General features: G+C 39.6%; 3 protein-coding genes across 4 annotated transcripts in view; 1 reads left to right on the top strand and 2 right to left on the bottom strand.

The window, feature by feature from the left end:
• The window catches only part of PDXDC1 (pyridoxal-dependent decarboxylase domain containing 1), a 32965-nt gene extending 27252 nt beyond the window's left edge, over positions 1 to 5713 (top strand). Inside the window, exons 19-23 of one of the 2 annotated variants that reach the window (XM_010578496.1) lie at positions 357 to 478; positions 2512 to 2604; positions 2703 to 2799; positions 4055 to 4159; positions 5012 to 5713. In XM_010578496.1, the coding sequence (XP_010576798.1) occupies positions 357 to 478; positions 2512 to 2604; positions 2703 to 2799; positions 4055 to 4159; positions 5012 to 5274 (680 nt within the window). In that variant the 3' untranslated portion in view covers positions 5275 to 5713. Of the gene's footprint in view, positions 1 to 356; positions 479 to 2511; positions 2605 to 2702; positions 2800 to 4054; positions 4160 to 5011 lie in introns of those variants that run through there. The other variant, XR_775092.1, reaches the window with a different exon arrangement.
• Positions 5714 to 7230: 1517 nt separating this feature from the next.
• The window catches only part of NTAN1 (N-terminal asparagine amidase), a 9414-nt gene continuing 2426 nt past the window's right edge, over positions 7231 to 14218 (bottom strand). The window contains exons 2-10 of the mRNA XM_010578492.1: positions 13237 to 13339; positions 13084 to 13149; positions 12366 to 12474; positions 11301 to 11374; positions 9916 to 9969; positions 9036 to 9089; positions 8386 to 8483; positions 7748 to 7861; positions 7231 to 7542 (exon numbers count right to left, since the gene is read on the bottom strand). Coding sequence (XP_010576794.1) covers positions 7363 to 7542; positions 7748 to 7861; positions 8386 to 8483; positions 9036 to 9089; positions 9916 to 9969; positions 11301 to 11374; positions 12366 to 12474; positions 13084 to 13149; positions 13237 to 13339 — 852 coding nt within the window. The 3' untranslated portion in view covers positions 7231 to 7362. The remainder of the gene's footprint in view (positions 7543 to 7747; positions 7862 to 8385; positions 8484 to 9035; positions 9090 to 9915; positions 9970 to 11300; positions 11375 to 12365; positions 12475 to 13083; positions 13150 to 13236; positions 13340 to 14218) is intronic.
• RRN3 (RRN3 RNA polymerase I transcription factor homolog (S. cerevisiae)) overlaps positions 13253 to 14218 on the bottom strand; it is a 17790-nt gene continuing 16824 nt past the window's right edge. The window contains exon 18 of the mRNA XM_010578494.1: positions 13253 to 13339. The gene's annotated coding sequence lies outside the window, so the exon portion shown is untranslated. The remainder of the gene's footprint in view (positions 13340 to 14218) is intronic.

Genomic DNA, 14218 nt, shown 5'->3' with positions numbered 1-14218 from the left:
AGGAATTTGCTTACTCAGAACTCTGATCTTTTTCTAGTCAGCTTTCAAAAATTAAGTGCCCTAGAACTGTGGAACCAAGTAATTCTGTAAATGAATTTGAAACATGTTCAACACTGATACTAATTATAAAACTGTTTTTCTTGTTTCGATGTTGTTTTTTCTTCTCTCTTTGAAAACTCACAGTGCTGAGCTTTTTTAGTCTGCATAATTTATACCTATGCAGATACTGCTTTTAATTACCCAAGTGTGTGGGGGGGTATGTATTAGGATTTCCAGACTTGCAAGCATGAGTGTTGCACCTATTGTGAGAATGCATTTTTGTATGTCAAAAGACTTGATTCTCCCTCTGTTCACAGGTCCGGAGTTTGGAGGGCAGAAGAACTGTGTTTATATTGGCATGGTAACTGAGGATCTGGATGTGTCGGAGTTAGTTGAAACTATTGCAGCAACAGGCAGAGAAATTGAAGAAAATTCACGAGTATGTATTAATAAATCACAGAGCATTTCAGCACCTTTTATTTTTTCCTTTCCATATTGGCTTCAGGACATGGTTTGGTTCTTCGTGAAGGTAAAAATTGTACTTTCCCGCAACAAACTATTAATTACTGTGGAAGCAATAATCTGTGTCCACATAAGGAGAACTTTTGTTACAGGATTATAATGTTCTGAGGATGTCTTGATTTAAGTTCATGGTCCTGTGTTCAGGACTTCTAGTGAAAAACTTCAGTAGTACTGAAATAGGCTCATTTTATCACTAAAATTTAAGCTGTCAAAAAAAAAAACCACCCAAACCCAACCCAAAACCAAAAGGGAAGGTGGCTGATTGCAAGCTGGTGTTTCTCATCATGTGATGGGATTGAGATGATTGTTTATATACCAGCTTTAAGATAAGACTGTGCCCTAAAATGTGTGAAAAAATTTACATTGGTGGCTTAAAAATGGAAATTACAAATTACCTATTGAAGTAATAAAGCTGATGATGCAACTCCTTTTTGTAAAAGCATTTATCTGATCAGAGTTCTCCAAATGTTCTCTAAAGTAGAATTGCTAAATGACCTGCATCAGAAACAAATGTCTGTCCTTTTCATTCCTCTAGTGTTGGGCAGTTAATTTCCTCACCTAAAAAATAAATAAAACTTCAGAAACCCTTTGCCTATTGCTGCCTGTGGGAATATGTTGATTTTGGCAATGAAATTTTTTCTAGCAGCGTTTTCTGGAGATGTTCTGCCTGCTCTTGACTTCCTGTGCTGCTTTGGGGGTGAGATGAAAGATGGTTTACCTGTAGAGTACCTTCAGTTTTTTAACTATTGTAGTTGAGAGATTAGGAACCAAATGTTGGAATATGGGCCACTCTGATCCTGAAGCTTCTAGGGAGGAATAAAGAGTAGTGGAGGACTCAGAAAGGTGCAGTCCTTGGAACCAGCTATAAGAAAACTGAGGTACTGAAAGGATCTTACACCATTTGATCCAAAACCGAGAAGCAGAACCAATCTGTGAGAATGACACTTGCATCATTTAGACACATGATGTTTAGTACAAAGGGGAAGCTTTTAGAAAAAAACTGCTCCAGTATCAGCAAGCCCTTAAGACATACAGATAAGTATGCTAAAAGGCAGAACCAAAATTTAAGACAAACATCTTGACTGGACCAGAGAATGCAGTGGTTCTTCCTTATACTCTAAATGCAACCCCTTCTGTAGTCAGTACCTTGGGGTATTTAGCTTGCTGTGGTGGTGAATTCCTGGCTTGCCTCTCCCCCAAGGAAGAGGAGCAGCTGCCTCTTTTTCCTTTGTTTTTATTAACCAACAGTAACTCAAATTTTTTATATTGTGGAGGAAGTGCCTGTCATCTAGGCCTTGTGTAATAATAAAACCCATATTAAGTTATGGAAATTGGCATTTCTCTTGCACAAGACAAAACTGTGACTTTGTTTTTTTGATCTCGTGGGTTTGTTCTTTTACTGCCCCTACAGCTCTCCCAGTAAGCTGCTTGTCCTTTGCAGTGTAAAACATCACTGATGCTGGCATAGGATGCCACAGGGATCAGAATGGCAGTCGTATATTAAATTTGAAAACCAAAGTTGAACCTAGATTGACACATACCTGGTTAGGCTTACTGTGAGGCTGGCTTAAGTCGTGGGTACTTCTAGAAACCAAAATGTACTCCATGAACCTAAAAACTCCTCCCAGTCAGATTCAGCATCTGATGAACTAAGCAGATGTGCTAAGCAGATCTTTGAATAATTTGGGTTGCAGGCTCATTTCTAAGTAGAAGAAACTACGTACCATTCCTGTTTAAAATGACATTCTGTCCTCTGGGTATATCTTTTAAAAATCCTGCAGTCAACCTGTACATTCTTTAATTTAGGTATAACGAAATAGTGATTGTCAAATACTGTCTTAAATTAGAAAAATATCTGACTACCATGATTATATCCTCAAAACCTGAACTAAAAAGACAATTTCAAGTCGGAGTAATATATGTAATAATACAATTTCTGGTTTTTATTAGCTGTTGGAAAACATGACGGAAGTCGTTAGAAAAGGGATACAGGAAGCACAACTTCAGCTTCAGAAAGCAAATGAAGAACGACTTCTGGAAGAGGTAAGGCTATAAACATTAGTTGTCTAGGTAACTTGAAATAACTTGTCACAACACAGGTAGCTTGCTCACCAGCCAGTGTTTGATTGTGTGCTTTGCAGGGACTGCTACGACAAATACCTGTAGTAGGCTCTGTGCTGAACTGGTTTTCTCCATTCCAAGCCTCACCAAAGGGAAGAACATTTAATTTAACAGCAGGTAGGACTCAGTGCATCCACAGCCACTTTATGCTGTTGTCAGAACCGTTCCAATTTTATACTAAAATTGCAACACGCTTTTTTGTGCCGATTTGATCGTGAGTGACATAATCCACCCTCAGGATGTAAAAGAACACGCTCTTCACTATTTCTGTAACACCCAGTAAGACAATCTGCTAACCTCACTTGTACAGTTTACATTTTATTCTTGCATGCTGAGCCACATTAAAAAAGCTGTATTAGACGTGGGCATTTATTAACAGAGGGATAATTTCTGTGACTTTTGGCTACGTATGCTGCAAGAGTTTGGTGTTTATGCTGTGTTTATTAATATGTAAGCTAGCAGGGTAGCTCAGGTCTTAGAACATTGCTTTGCCATGTATGTGCACATGCATCCTCTTGAGTGTGCTTGCAAAGTGGCACTCGGATGTTCTGCTGTGCTACTAGAACTTGATGTCTCTGTCTGAAATCCTGATTTGAGCTATCATCTGCCTACTGCCACACTGATAAAGTACTAGTTTGCATGCTAAATAGTGCAATGTCTGACAAGGACAGGCTGAAACTAGCCGAGGACTAGCGTGAACTGGGCTTTGTGGGAGACAGGAACGAATGGAATATTACAACGTAAAGACTATTATTTTACTCATATATTTGTAATTCAAGTCTGTTGACATGAAAAGAGCGGTCTATAGCTTTTACATCATTAAGACTGATGTACTAATGTAATACTTTCTGCAATTATAAATTTTCACTGTAAAAATTGCGGCAGAGTCTTAAGAATATTCCTGGACTCGGCAAAGTGTCTGTTGGACCTAGAACAATAGTCCAACTGTCTGTGTGTCTCTGTAAACAGTGAGGAAGGCCTTCTGCTGTATTTGGGATCTTTCTTGCTGATTCTTGATGCACCAGCTGGAAGGCTTTTACAGCAGAGAACAGCAAGGTTTCCTTGGGAATACTTAGTCCCCTCATAGCTAGATACCCCCTCCAAGCGCACTGCTCAATAGCTTGCAGCTGGGAATATGTGAAGTGAGTGTGAGGGGAAACTTAATTCGTCTTTGTAAGTCTCCGCACTCATGTCCCCAGGTACTCGGAAATGGATTACCATCAACTGGCAGTTTCAACTCAACTTAGCAAATGCAGTTGCAGAAATGTGCATTAAAAGAAGATTGTTACATACCTTATGAATACAGATGAACAGAAAACTTGTCTAGTTTGTGCTATATTCAACTTGATACTTTTTTTTTTTAAACCTGTAGGTTCTCTAGAATCTACAGAATCTACATATGTATCAAAAGCCCAAGGAACAGGCACTACTCCACCACCAACTCCTACTTCCAGCCTTGCAAAGCAAAGACTTCCTGGTAAGTTTCTATGTCTTAGTTTTATTTCTAAAACTTGCTAAAACATCCTGCCATCCGAGTTGCATGACACAGAAAGACCAGCACGATTTTCCATCTTTCATAATATCTGGAACTAGAGCTTATCTTCTAGTGCCTTAATTCCACCATTAAAAACCTTAATTTAAACATGGCACAGAACACCACCCCAGTCTGTTTTCTTCCCAAGAATTCTTCTTGAGACTTCAGGAAGTTGTTATCCCATTAACTGACAACTGCCCAGGAAGTCTGGAATCTTCCTCTGGAATATTATGAGGTTATTGAGTTTTAAAAATCAGCAGGCAAACATGCCAAAGGTTTTATTTGAAATAAAAGCATAAACAATGTATAATCATGTATTTGAGCAACTGTATTTCTGTTGCTACCTAATATTTTGTGGACAAAGTCATTCTAAGGTGAAGATCTACTAAATCTATGGCACTTTCTGGGTAGTTGTATTAATAATTAATGTTGATTCGACTGGCAGGAAAACCATAGTTTTAACTCGCCTTTTGAGCTGGCTGGCTTCCACTTGTGATTTTCAGTGCAAATTTCTACCCTAGAATGACTTCACTGTGCATGCAGGCAGCTTGTTTTTCAGCTGACTTTTAACAGTCTCTGTGTACGTAGGATAAAATAAGAGGTGCTATTGCCTTGCATACGTATCTGCATCTGCAAGAAAGTAGGTCTATGGTTAGGGTACAAGTTAGCACTCAAATAAAATCTATTTTTTTGTCATTGTAAAATTCAGATACTTTCTCTGAAACTTAACTTGTGCATAGCACATTTTGTATTTGCTGCCTTCATTGGTACTGTATTCTTCAAACACTTCTACAGGTCAGAAAATTTTTAAAAGGTCTCTAAGAAGTTCTGATGCATTCAGTGAGACCAGTTCAGTCAGCCACTGTGATGATCTGGAGAAGGTGGATCAGAGACCCCCAGCTCTATTCCCTGGCCAAGAGCAGGGATCTTTGGAGACAGAAAAAGCAGAGGAGCAGAAGGAGGTGGCACAGGCAACAAAGACAGACACTGAGGACATTCAAAGTGACAAATTGCCACGTGACTGCACGAAGGTAGAGGAACAAGACGGTCAGAGATAAAATCCAGCCTGTGGCTTTCAGACTGGGCTGAGGAAGCCTGTGCCCTGGGAGGCAGGGTATTAATGAAGCATTTAAAATGTGAACAGTGCCACACACTAGTACAGTAATAACTACTGTAACTTATTAACTGGGATTTTGCACAAATATAAATTCCCCCCATGGGACAGAGATTTGTCTTACCGTACACTTGTTACAGTTGCTTTAATCCTCTCTACATGTTGGTGTCACCAAAGTACTAGTGAAATTTATTAAGTGCTCATAAACATTTGTAAAAACAATTGGCAGTTATCCTTCCTATAGCAATCTAAGCATGATAATAGTTGCTAACTAACCAATCAGCCATACACAGGATTAAGAATACAGTTGCACCCAATAATTGTAAAATGATCTTACTTTATGTTACTACACTTTAAAAAAAAAAAACCTGCCAATTGTTCACCTTTTTTAATATTTAAAATTCAGTTTAGCCTCTCCTTCAAAACATCTACTGAAGTCACACTAGCTCTGTTTTGCTTCTTTTTTTTTTACTTGATGAAGAACATTGCCAAACAGTTGTGGTGCGGTGAGCATTAGGGATGGATGCCTGTGGTGTATATAGGAATCACTGAATAGTACCTTGCCATCAACCATTTTTTCCTGCTGTTGTATGACTTGACCCATTCAGCTAAGGCCCTAGGTCCAGTGGGAACTAAGTTAATGAGTTTTAAGCCTTTTAGAAAGAAATAGTGCCTCTGCATGCCTAAATGGCTTCTTGCTTCTGCCACTGGAAAGAATCACCAATGCACCATTATTTTCCTTTGCACGGCATTTCTAAACCAAATACTATTGAACACATTTATGTAGTGTAACTGGAGTTTTCTGTTGTGTATTTTTAAAGATAGTTGTAGTAAAGCTTGAAAAACCAATACATTTGTGATGGTTTCAACACTTACTTATTTTTTGAATAACAGTAACTTACCTATGGTAGGAATTGTACAGATTCAAAGAAATTATATAGGTTATTTACACTACAGCACAACTTCATAGCGTCTAGGACTACTTAATGCACAAGCAAAGCTTTGGATAAATCAAAAGTAGGAGTCTTCCCTTGCCCCCCTGAATTATCTTAATCACTTTGCTGCAAATTTTGAGAGCCTCTTGTGGAAAGGAGAGCTTTGGAAAAGCTTGCTTTCCTCAAGGTATCTGATTTTTCAGGAAACCCATCCCATCCCTGTAGAACTGGATACAAGCACTGTAGTTTGCTTTGTTGTTTTTTGTTGGGTCTTTTTTTCTCCCCCCAAAAGGTACACATTAACACCGTAACGGCTGTAGTGGTAGCAGGACTGACTTTCATAATCTGAAAAATCTGGGGCTTTTGAATTGTACTGACACCTGATTTGACTCTCAGCTTCTAGATCCTGTGGGGCTGGGATGCCATGAACAAGGTTAATTTTGCTGTTGGGGTAATTTATGAAAATCAGTGCAATTTTTCTAAAGTGCAAAAACAATTAAGTTGACTAGTCTTCCTCATTGGTTTCTTTGGTGCAATGAAGTATGTTAATAAGAGTAATTTGTTGGGGATAAAGTTATCTCCACAAGGATTAATTTTTAATGTTTTTATATTTGGAAGTGTTAAACCAGTAGTTTTGTTGGAATGAGCTTCATTCTTTAGATACTATCTAAATGTTTCAATAAAGATTCTTCAAATTATTACTCTTGAATTAAGTTATTGTTGAAGAATACTTCCCTATGTTTCCATAAGCTTTAAGTGCGTGCAACTTTCACTTTGTGCGGAAAACCATTTTCTAAAGTACACACTGACGTAATGACTTCCCTTCTCAGTCTCTCCACACTGCTGCCTCTCTTTATCTGTGCCATTTAAATTACTGCATTGGAGCAAGAGAACATAAATAAAGCCCAATTCTTACTTCAGATTACCAGTGATTCCTACATAAGTAATGCAGAAAAAGCAAGTTACTTCTGTCAAAATACTTTATTTTGAAAAGCACAGAACAATGGTACTTGTGACCAGCAACATGCTTTCTGCAACACATTGCTGCTCTTGCAAGACTATACTTCCCTAAAGTAGTTGTGGTGTACGGTTCCAGGTTAGATCTTATCAGAACAAACCTGTTCCCACAACCCTTCTTCATTTTTTTTGTAGATGCGAGGTTTCCTGTCAGGAAACAGGGAGCGAGATGGAAATGGATGTTCTTTTAAAAATGTTAATGTAGATCTAATGTGAGAAACAAAGTGGGGTGGCTCAGCCAGGGGCGATGTGGAAAGATTCTGAAAAACAAGATGGTAGCAAGAGCTGCTTGACATCCAGAATACTAAGTTCTCCATTATTCTGCCTTTTAATAAGACACACCCCCCCCCCCCCCCCAGCAGTACACTGGGAAGAGTTTTGACAGACTGTACCCCTCTCTCTACTCAGCTAGAAGGAAAAAAAAGGAAAAAGAAAGGAAAAAAAAAAAAGGTGAGTTTCAGGTACCTGTAAAATCTGCTTATCATCTTGTTCCAACCAGAAATCCACATGTGGGAAAGGCCTCCAGAAATAAGGCCCAATATGTAGTTGTTCCATCTTTGCATCATAAATGTTAGTCAGCTGTAACAACACAGGCAGCCTTAAGAGTTAGACAATGCTTACACAGATGAGAGAGACAGCAAATTCACTTAATCTGGAAGGCCTTAAGCTGCAGCTTCTGTCTTAGACATACTGCATGCCAGCTCAGCCCCACTTCATTCCTACTGCATTAAGATTAACCAATTATTCTGACAAACAAGACATTAAACTGTAACAACACACCCAGAACTGAAAGACACTGCTGGGATTGCTGGGATTATGCCCATGACCTGAATCTCTTTACATAAGTTATCCAGCTGAAAGCTGTAGGGCTAGTCATAACGGCACGTCAAAGAGCTGTACTTCCAAGACAAGGCTTACCCCTTGCACAAGTGGTTTGATCTCCACCATTATCCTTTGCCTCTCCTCTTCCATCTTTCTTATTTGTTTTGCTACTGACAGAACACTACCAAACTAGTTTTTCCTTAAACTTTTAACATTTCATTGCCCCTAACTGGTCTCCCCTTCTGGCAAAAATACCCTTTTTCCCTGTTATTTTTACTCACTGTTGCTCCTGTTAAAACATGGGCTGAACGCAAATCCTCATCCGGCCCTTTTTCTGGGAAGGTTGCAGGGAAGATCTCTGCTGTTTTAACATTCACAGCTGGTAGGAAGTAAGAGTTTAAATACAGAAACAATTAATTCTTACCAAACACTTGTTTAAAATGACAATGTCCCTGACACAACTATGTTGCAGGAACTTTAGAACCCATCAAATACTATACTTGTATTTCTCAGTACCACAGACCCCTTAGCCTGTGATAGCATATTTCTACTTATTTTGCTTTGGCAGCATTTCAATATTCCAGAAGAACATTTGCAGAGATATACTTCAATTAGAAAAAACACAGAATGAACAATGAAAAGAAGGCTGAATTCTAACCCCAAAGGTTAGTACAGTAGCTTGATAGTGACAAAATCATAAGTACAGTTCAGTTAAATGAAAAAAAAATCTGCTTGCATTTGTACACAGCCACTTCCATGTGTGCATCTACCTAACTGTGGTACCACAAGAAAACTTCTATTTCTACCTACACCTCCAACAGCAAAACTTCTAGGACGGGCATTACCTAGTCATTAAAAGCAGCCCATTTACTAATGGCATCTGAAAAGCAATCCAGTTACAAAAAAATAATTAAATTCTAATTTAACTCACCTATTCCATAAATGATTGGAAAGTGAATGTCCTTTTCTTCTCTGTCATTTAGTTCTGTAAGGAAAAAAAAAGGTCAAACTCTTAGGGCTTTGCATTTTTTTCTGGGCAACATTTAGTTGTGTGTGATCAGAGAAGAACAGATCTGATGTTGCATAAAGACAGAAAAAAAACAAGGAAGCCTAAAAGAAATATGGAAAAGAAGGTACAGGTCAATAACACCACCCTTGGAGCCTGGAGTAGAACTCTTTATCTCCTAACAGTGTAGCCAACTCCAGTCCACTGTCACTCCCCTTTCTGCACAGGCACTTTACAAGAAAAAAACCCACAGTGCAAAACTACCATGATACCAAGTTTCAAAGATGTAAGTCACCAATGGCACTGAAATGCAGAGATGATAAGAAATATGACCTGAATGTGATACGAAGAAAAGGAAATTATTTCTTCCTTTATGTGACATCACACACTATGAACTAACTGAATGAGTTTATGAATTCATTTGAACCTGCAGGGAGGCAGGTCTAATAAGCCAGCAGGTCAAAGGTCTCTTAAGTGCCTCTCTCAATTGCCTCTTAAGATATCCATAGACAGGCAGCCACTTTCCATAGGACAACGGTGGCGAAATTACCTGGTAATGATCATGAGTGGTTCTACAACGAGTTGCATTTCAGCAGCACTTGGTAAGGAGAGAATCCTCACTACACTGTCTATGTGTCACCACCACACACACTACCAGCCATAAAACTAAAAATTACAAATCGTTATGGAGGTCTTGTGCTGTTCTTTCTTACACAACGCATAAAAAAGCCATGTGTGGAAAGACCTCTGTGCTTTGATTTCAGTGGCTAAAGATACTTCAAAAACCAAGGAAATGTTTTCTTACCTGTTACGCAGAAAGTCACCAAATGAACATCATCTGGTTGGAGATCAAATGCTCCTACAGCAACAACGATAGCAGCAATGTATAAGACTGACTGGTGGCAAAGCAGGTGCTGTATATAGACGAGGGGGCATTATCAGTGCTGCGCACTGCAGAATAGATGGGCAGAGATACCTAACGCACTGTTCCTAGATAAGGCAACAGAGCAAAGAGTGTTTTGCAGATTTGCTTCAAACTAACTTCTATAAAATTAAAGCCACAGCTACTAAATATAACAGTAATTTACAGAGAGTAGGCATTTGTAATAGCAAAAACATGCTAAAGAAGTGTTGTGCCACTTACTCCTTTTACTGATACTGGTTTAGCTCTGGCATCACGTCAGGTCTGCTTTTGTTCACTATACATTAACAGCTTATATTTAAATGTATTTTCCTAAAATGTTACAGATATAGTGAGCAAATGCAGTCTTTCATTAGCTGTAAATTAATTCTGCTTTTCACCATCCCACACACTAGGAGAAAAACCTTTTTTCCCCCCAAAGTTCTAATAGCAATACAGCATTATTGTTTCAAATTTTAACTTGATGCATGAAAGATGCATCAGAAGGTTAAAAAAATAAATTAACCAAAATACTTTGTTCTGTACAGAACTCTCATACGACATAAAACACAGATAACAGGAATCACTGGGTGCAATGGCCACGAGGGTGCATCCTGGAACCTTTGCAGGTTCCGTTTCCCTTTTTGTTTATCGCCTTGGCCACCTCCCTCCAGTCCTGACATCTGCCCCTGTCCCTGCCCCCTCCCCTTCCAGTGGGGCCAAGGCCTCTCCACACTCAGAAAGTGCTTAGCACAAGCCAGAGCACTTACAGGTAAGCAGGTACTTTATGTTTCCAATTTATTTGTAAAGCTCTGCAATCACTTCTCTGGACTATCGATTTTATACAGAGACATAACATCTTTCGTCAGACAATTCCAAACAATAATTAAATTTTACCTCATCACATCAAGGTATGAAATGAATATTAAGTAAGTCACCCACATATATAGATTTAGACAGTGACAACACTTAACCAAGATCAGGTAGCGTATCGGCAGCAGGAATCAAGCCCCGCTGAACTGCACCCCAATTCTACACACTAGAATATAAGCCAGGAAGAAGTTACAAGTTTAGACCCTCCATCCCACACGCTGGCCATATGCGAGCCTCAGAAGTCCAGCCCCTCTCCACACCAAGGTCTCAGGTAGAGAAAACACCCTTCAAAACGAATCCAGATTTCTTTCCATTAAATGACAGGGGGCTCAGATTACAAACAAACTTTAACCCAAATCCAGTCAGAACTATTTTTTTTTTTTTTGGACATGAGAGTGGAAAAAATGTGAACTTACTAAGAAGCTGATTAGTAAGTTTTTGTGATAACTGCCTATCATCATTGAAACCTCCAACTAGGTGCACTTCCAGCCTAACAGAGATGGAATAACAGGAAACAGCAATTAAAAAGACATCCCAAAGTGAATAGCTTTACAAAATAATCCCCAGCCCAAACTGCAAAGCAATCATTAGAGTAGCCTCACTTGTTACAGTCACATGCACCAAGTTGGTTTGCATTACATAGCAAGTTATGGTAATTCCATTCTGAACACTTCAGGGATCATCCAGGAAAGAGCACAAATTAAGAACTTTAAGAGGCATTATATATATGCAATTCTATCTAACCCAGTGGTATCCCCAATTGTCAGCACCTCTGGTTTGGACTGAACTTAACCACCTTTCAGTTCCCAAGAAAGGGTTAATTAAACATGAAGATTTTTGCTCCCCTGACCTCCTCAGAACTATTCTGGACCATACAGCAGGGTTCTTCTCCGAGAAGCATCTATGTAAAGGCAAGTCCTGACAAATCATGAGTTTTTAGAGACTGTATCGTCTAAGTTCACTGAGATTTTGTTCTTATCAAACTACAGAGGCAAGAACCTTGTTTGCTAAATTGCATTTCAGAGCATTCTTTCCCCACTGTCCTGCCCCACCCCACTACCTTTTTTTTTTTTTTTTTTAATGCGGGACTTAGAAAAATCCCAGATGGATTCTCAGATCCCACAAGGAATTTACAAGACCAACAGTCTGGAAGGAATAATATAAACCCAAAAGCAGTTCTTTGGAAAATTTCGCACATCTGAAACAAAAGTTAACTGCAAAACAGTAAACACAAAACCTCACAATGGCATTTTACAGAGACGCTATTCAGAACAGAACCATGCTTTAAACCACTACTAAAAATACCCTCAAAATCATCATCAAGGAAATTGTTTTCACTTTATGTGTGGTTCCTGATCAAGAGGTATTTCCTGCACAGTTACCTTGTCTGAACCCCTTGTAATCAGATAAAAATTCCCCACCTTACAAACTGCAGTAACCTTTGTGAAAAACAGTACACAAGAACCAAGTGCAGAGCTGACCTTCCGTATCCTGTGGTGTTAGAGAAAGACTTTACTGAACTCATGATGAGCGACACCTCAGCTTCTGTGTCTGATCCATCGCAATGTGTCAAGCAGGTAGCTCCACTGCCTGAGGAAGACGTGAGAGGACAGTTAGTTAATGACACTGTTGGAGGATGTTACGCTACCATAATTGAAATCAGTAACAGTTTACAAAGAGCTACATCCACCACCACCTCGCTTCCTCTCAGGGCAGCAGCCTCCAGCAGAAGATACGGGCTGACTGAATGCGGCAATAACCTCTTTGTGTGCCCCATTATAAAATCGCCAGAACTCTTGTGAAGGGTAGAAGTGCCCGCTTAACCAGAACCAGGCAACGTCTCTAATGGCAGAAATCCAGGCATGTAGCGAGGATCTTTCCACAAATTCTGCCTCTGTTATTACCAAACCCTGCAGGCCCAAACTGCTGAACACAGCCAAGGTCTGCAACTGCCACTACCCACTGGCCATGGGAGCAGATCAAGTTTAGGATCTGCTCATTGAGCAACTGCAACATGGTACCTCTGACACTAAACATGCCAATTCTCTGAACGAGTCATTTAGTTAATACTTCCTATGACTTTTTGAGATTCAAGTTTATATAAAGTAACTGCAGTTTATTTTATTAATGCAGCATAAACCAACACTAATTCATTACTTCAGGGGTACAGATTTTGTTCTGAACATCCTTTAAAGATACCTGTGTGTCGGAGCACAACTATGTGGCAGGTAGTTGCATCATCTGATCCGAGAATGGAAACAGAACCTATTTTAAAGGAGAGAAACATTGTAAGAACTCCGCTCTGACAATCACTGCTTCAGTAGAAGAAAAAATGTTTACGTTCCTACATACCATCTTTAGGGGTAGTTACCGCAAACTCTCTCTGCTGGACATATAGAAGACCTTTGGGTTCCACAATTTGAGCAGGCTGACTTCTCAGAAGTTTTGCCTTTTCCTAAAGATAAATGATAATAGAGACTACAGTGGCTGAATTCTCAGGTGTATCCATTACTTGATAGAAACATCACCTCTGAAAAGCAAAGGGATCCAGGTCAGAGAGAAACATACATATTTTCTATTACGGAGTATTCTGAATTTTGAGAATTTTTCACTTTCCTGCCACTGATCTAGTTAATTGTTAAATCCCATCGTTCCATAGACACACAAAGCCCTTCTCCCTGCTTTATAGATGATAAAATGGAGGTACAACAAAAAGCAATAGGGCTTGGCAAAGATCACATTAGACAATAGCAGAGCTGATCTCCTAAGTTTAACCTGGACAGAAAACTTCTGAAATGTAAAATTTTCAGTCTTCTACTGCCATGATCCAGCATATTTATTTCCTACTTATCAAAATATTGCTATTTATTAGCTTGCTTAGTGCATGGAAAACGCAGATTCCTGGGCTGTGACTACTGCAGCGCTCTGTCACAGACCTGCTGGGTAGGCAGTGAATTTCCATCCTGGGGCTCAAAAACCACTTCACAGTTTTATCAAATTTGCGCTGGTTTTCCGCAAAAACTCAGTTTCCCTAAAGATGCATCTTTTGATGAGAAACATCTTCTCAGCCAACTCTGCTCAGCAGTTCCTGGCTCACTGTCCGCCGTTAGAATTACAACGTTTACGTATCGAAAGAGAGGTTAATAACCTCCTAAAAGTTACTATCTTGACTTTTGTCACCAGTGTTTGTTATTTCGCACAGGGAAAAGGGACAGCCCGGCCGACGGACCCCCCAGCCCGCCAGGGGAGCGGCCGGCCGCACAGCTCGCCCACAAAGCGGCCGCCCTCCGCCTCAGGGGATTCGCCCCTAATCCCCTCCAGGGACGTGGATTTT

This window comes from Haliaeetus leucocephalus, unplaced genomic scaffold (genome assembly GCF_000737465.1).
Source record: "Haliaeetus leucocephalus isolate CR32 unplaced genomic scaffold, Haliaeetus_leucocephalus-4.0 Scaffold636, whole genome shotgun sequence".
Lineage (NCBI taxonomy): Eukaryota > Metazoa > Chordata > Aves > Accipitriformes > Accipitridae > Haliaeetus > Haliaeetus leucocephalus.
The sequence above is the reverse complement of the archived record's forward strand: the minus strand, read 5'-3'. Positions and strand labels throughout refer to the sequence as shown.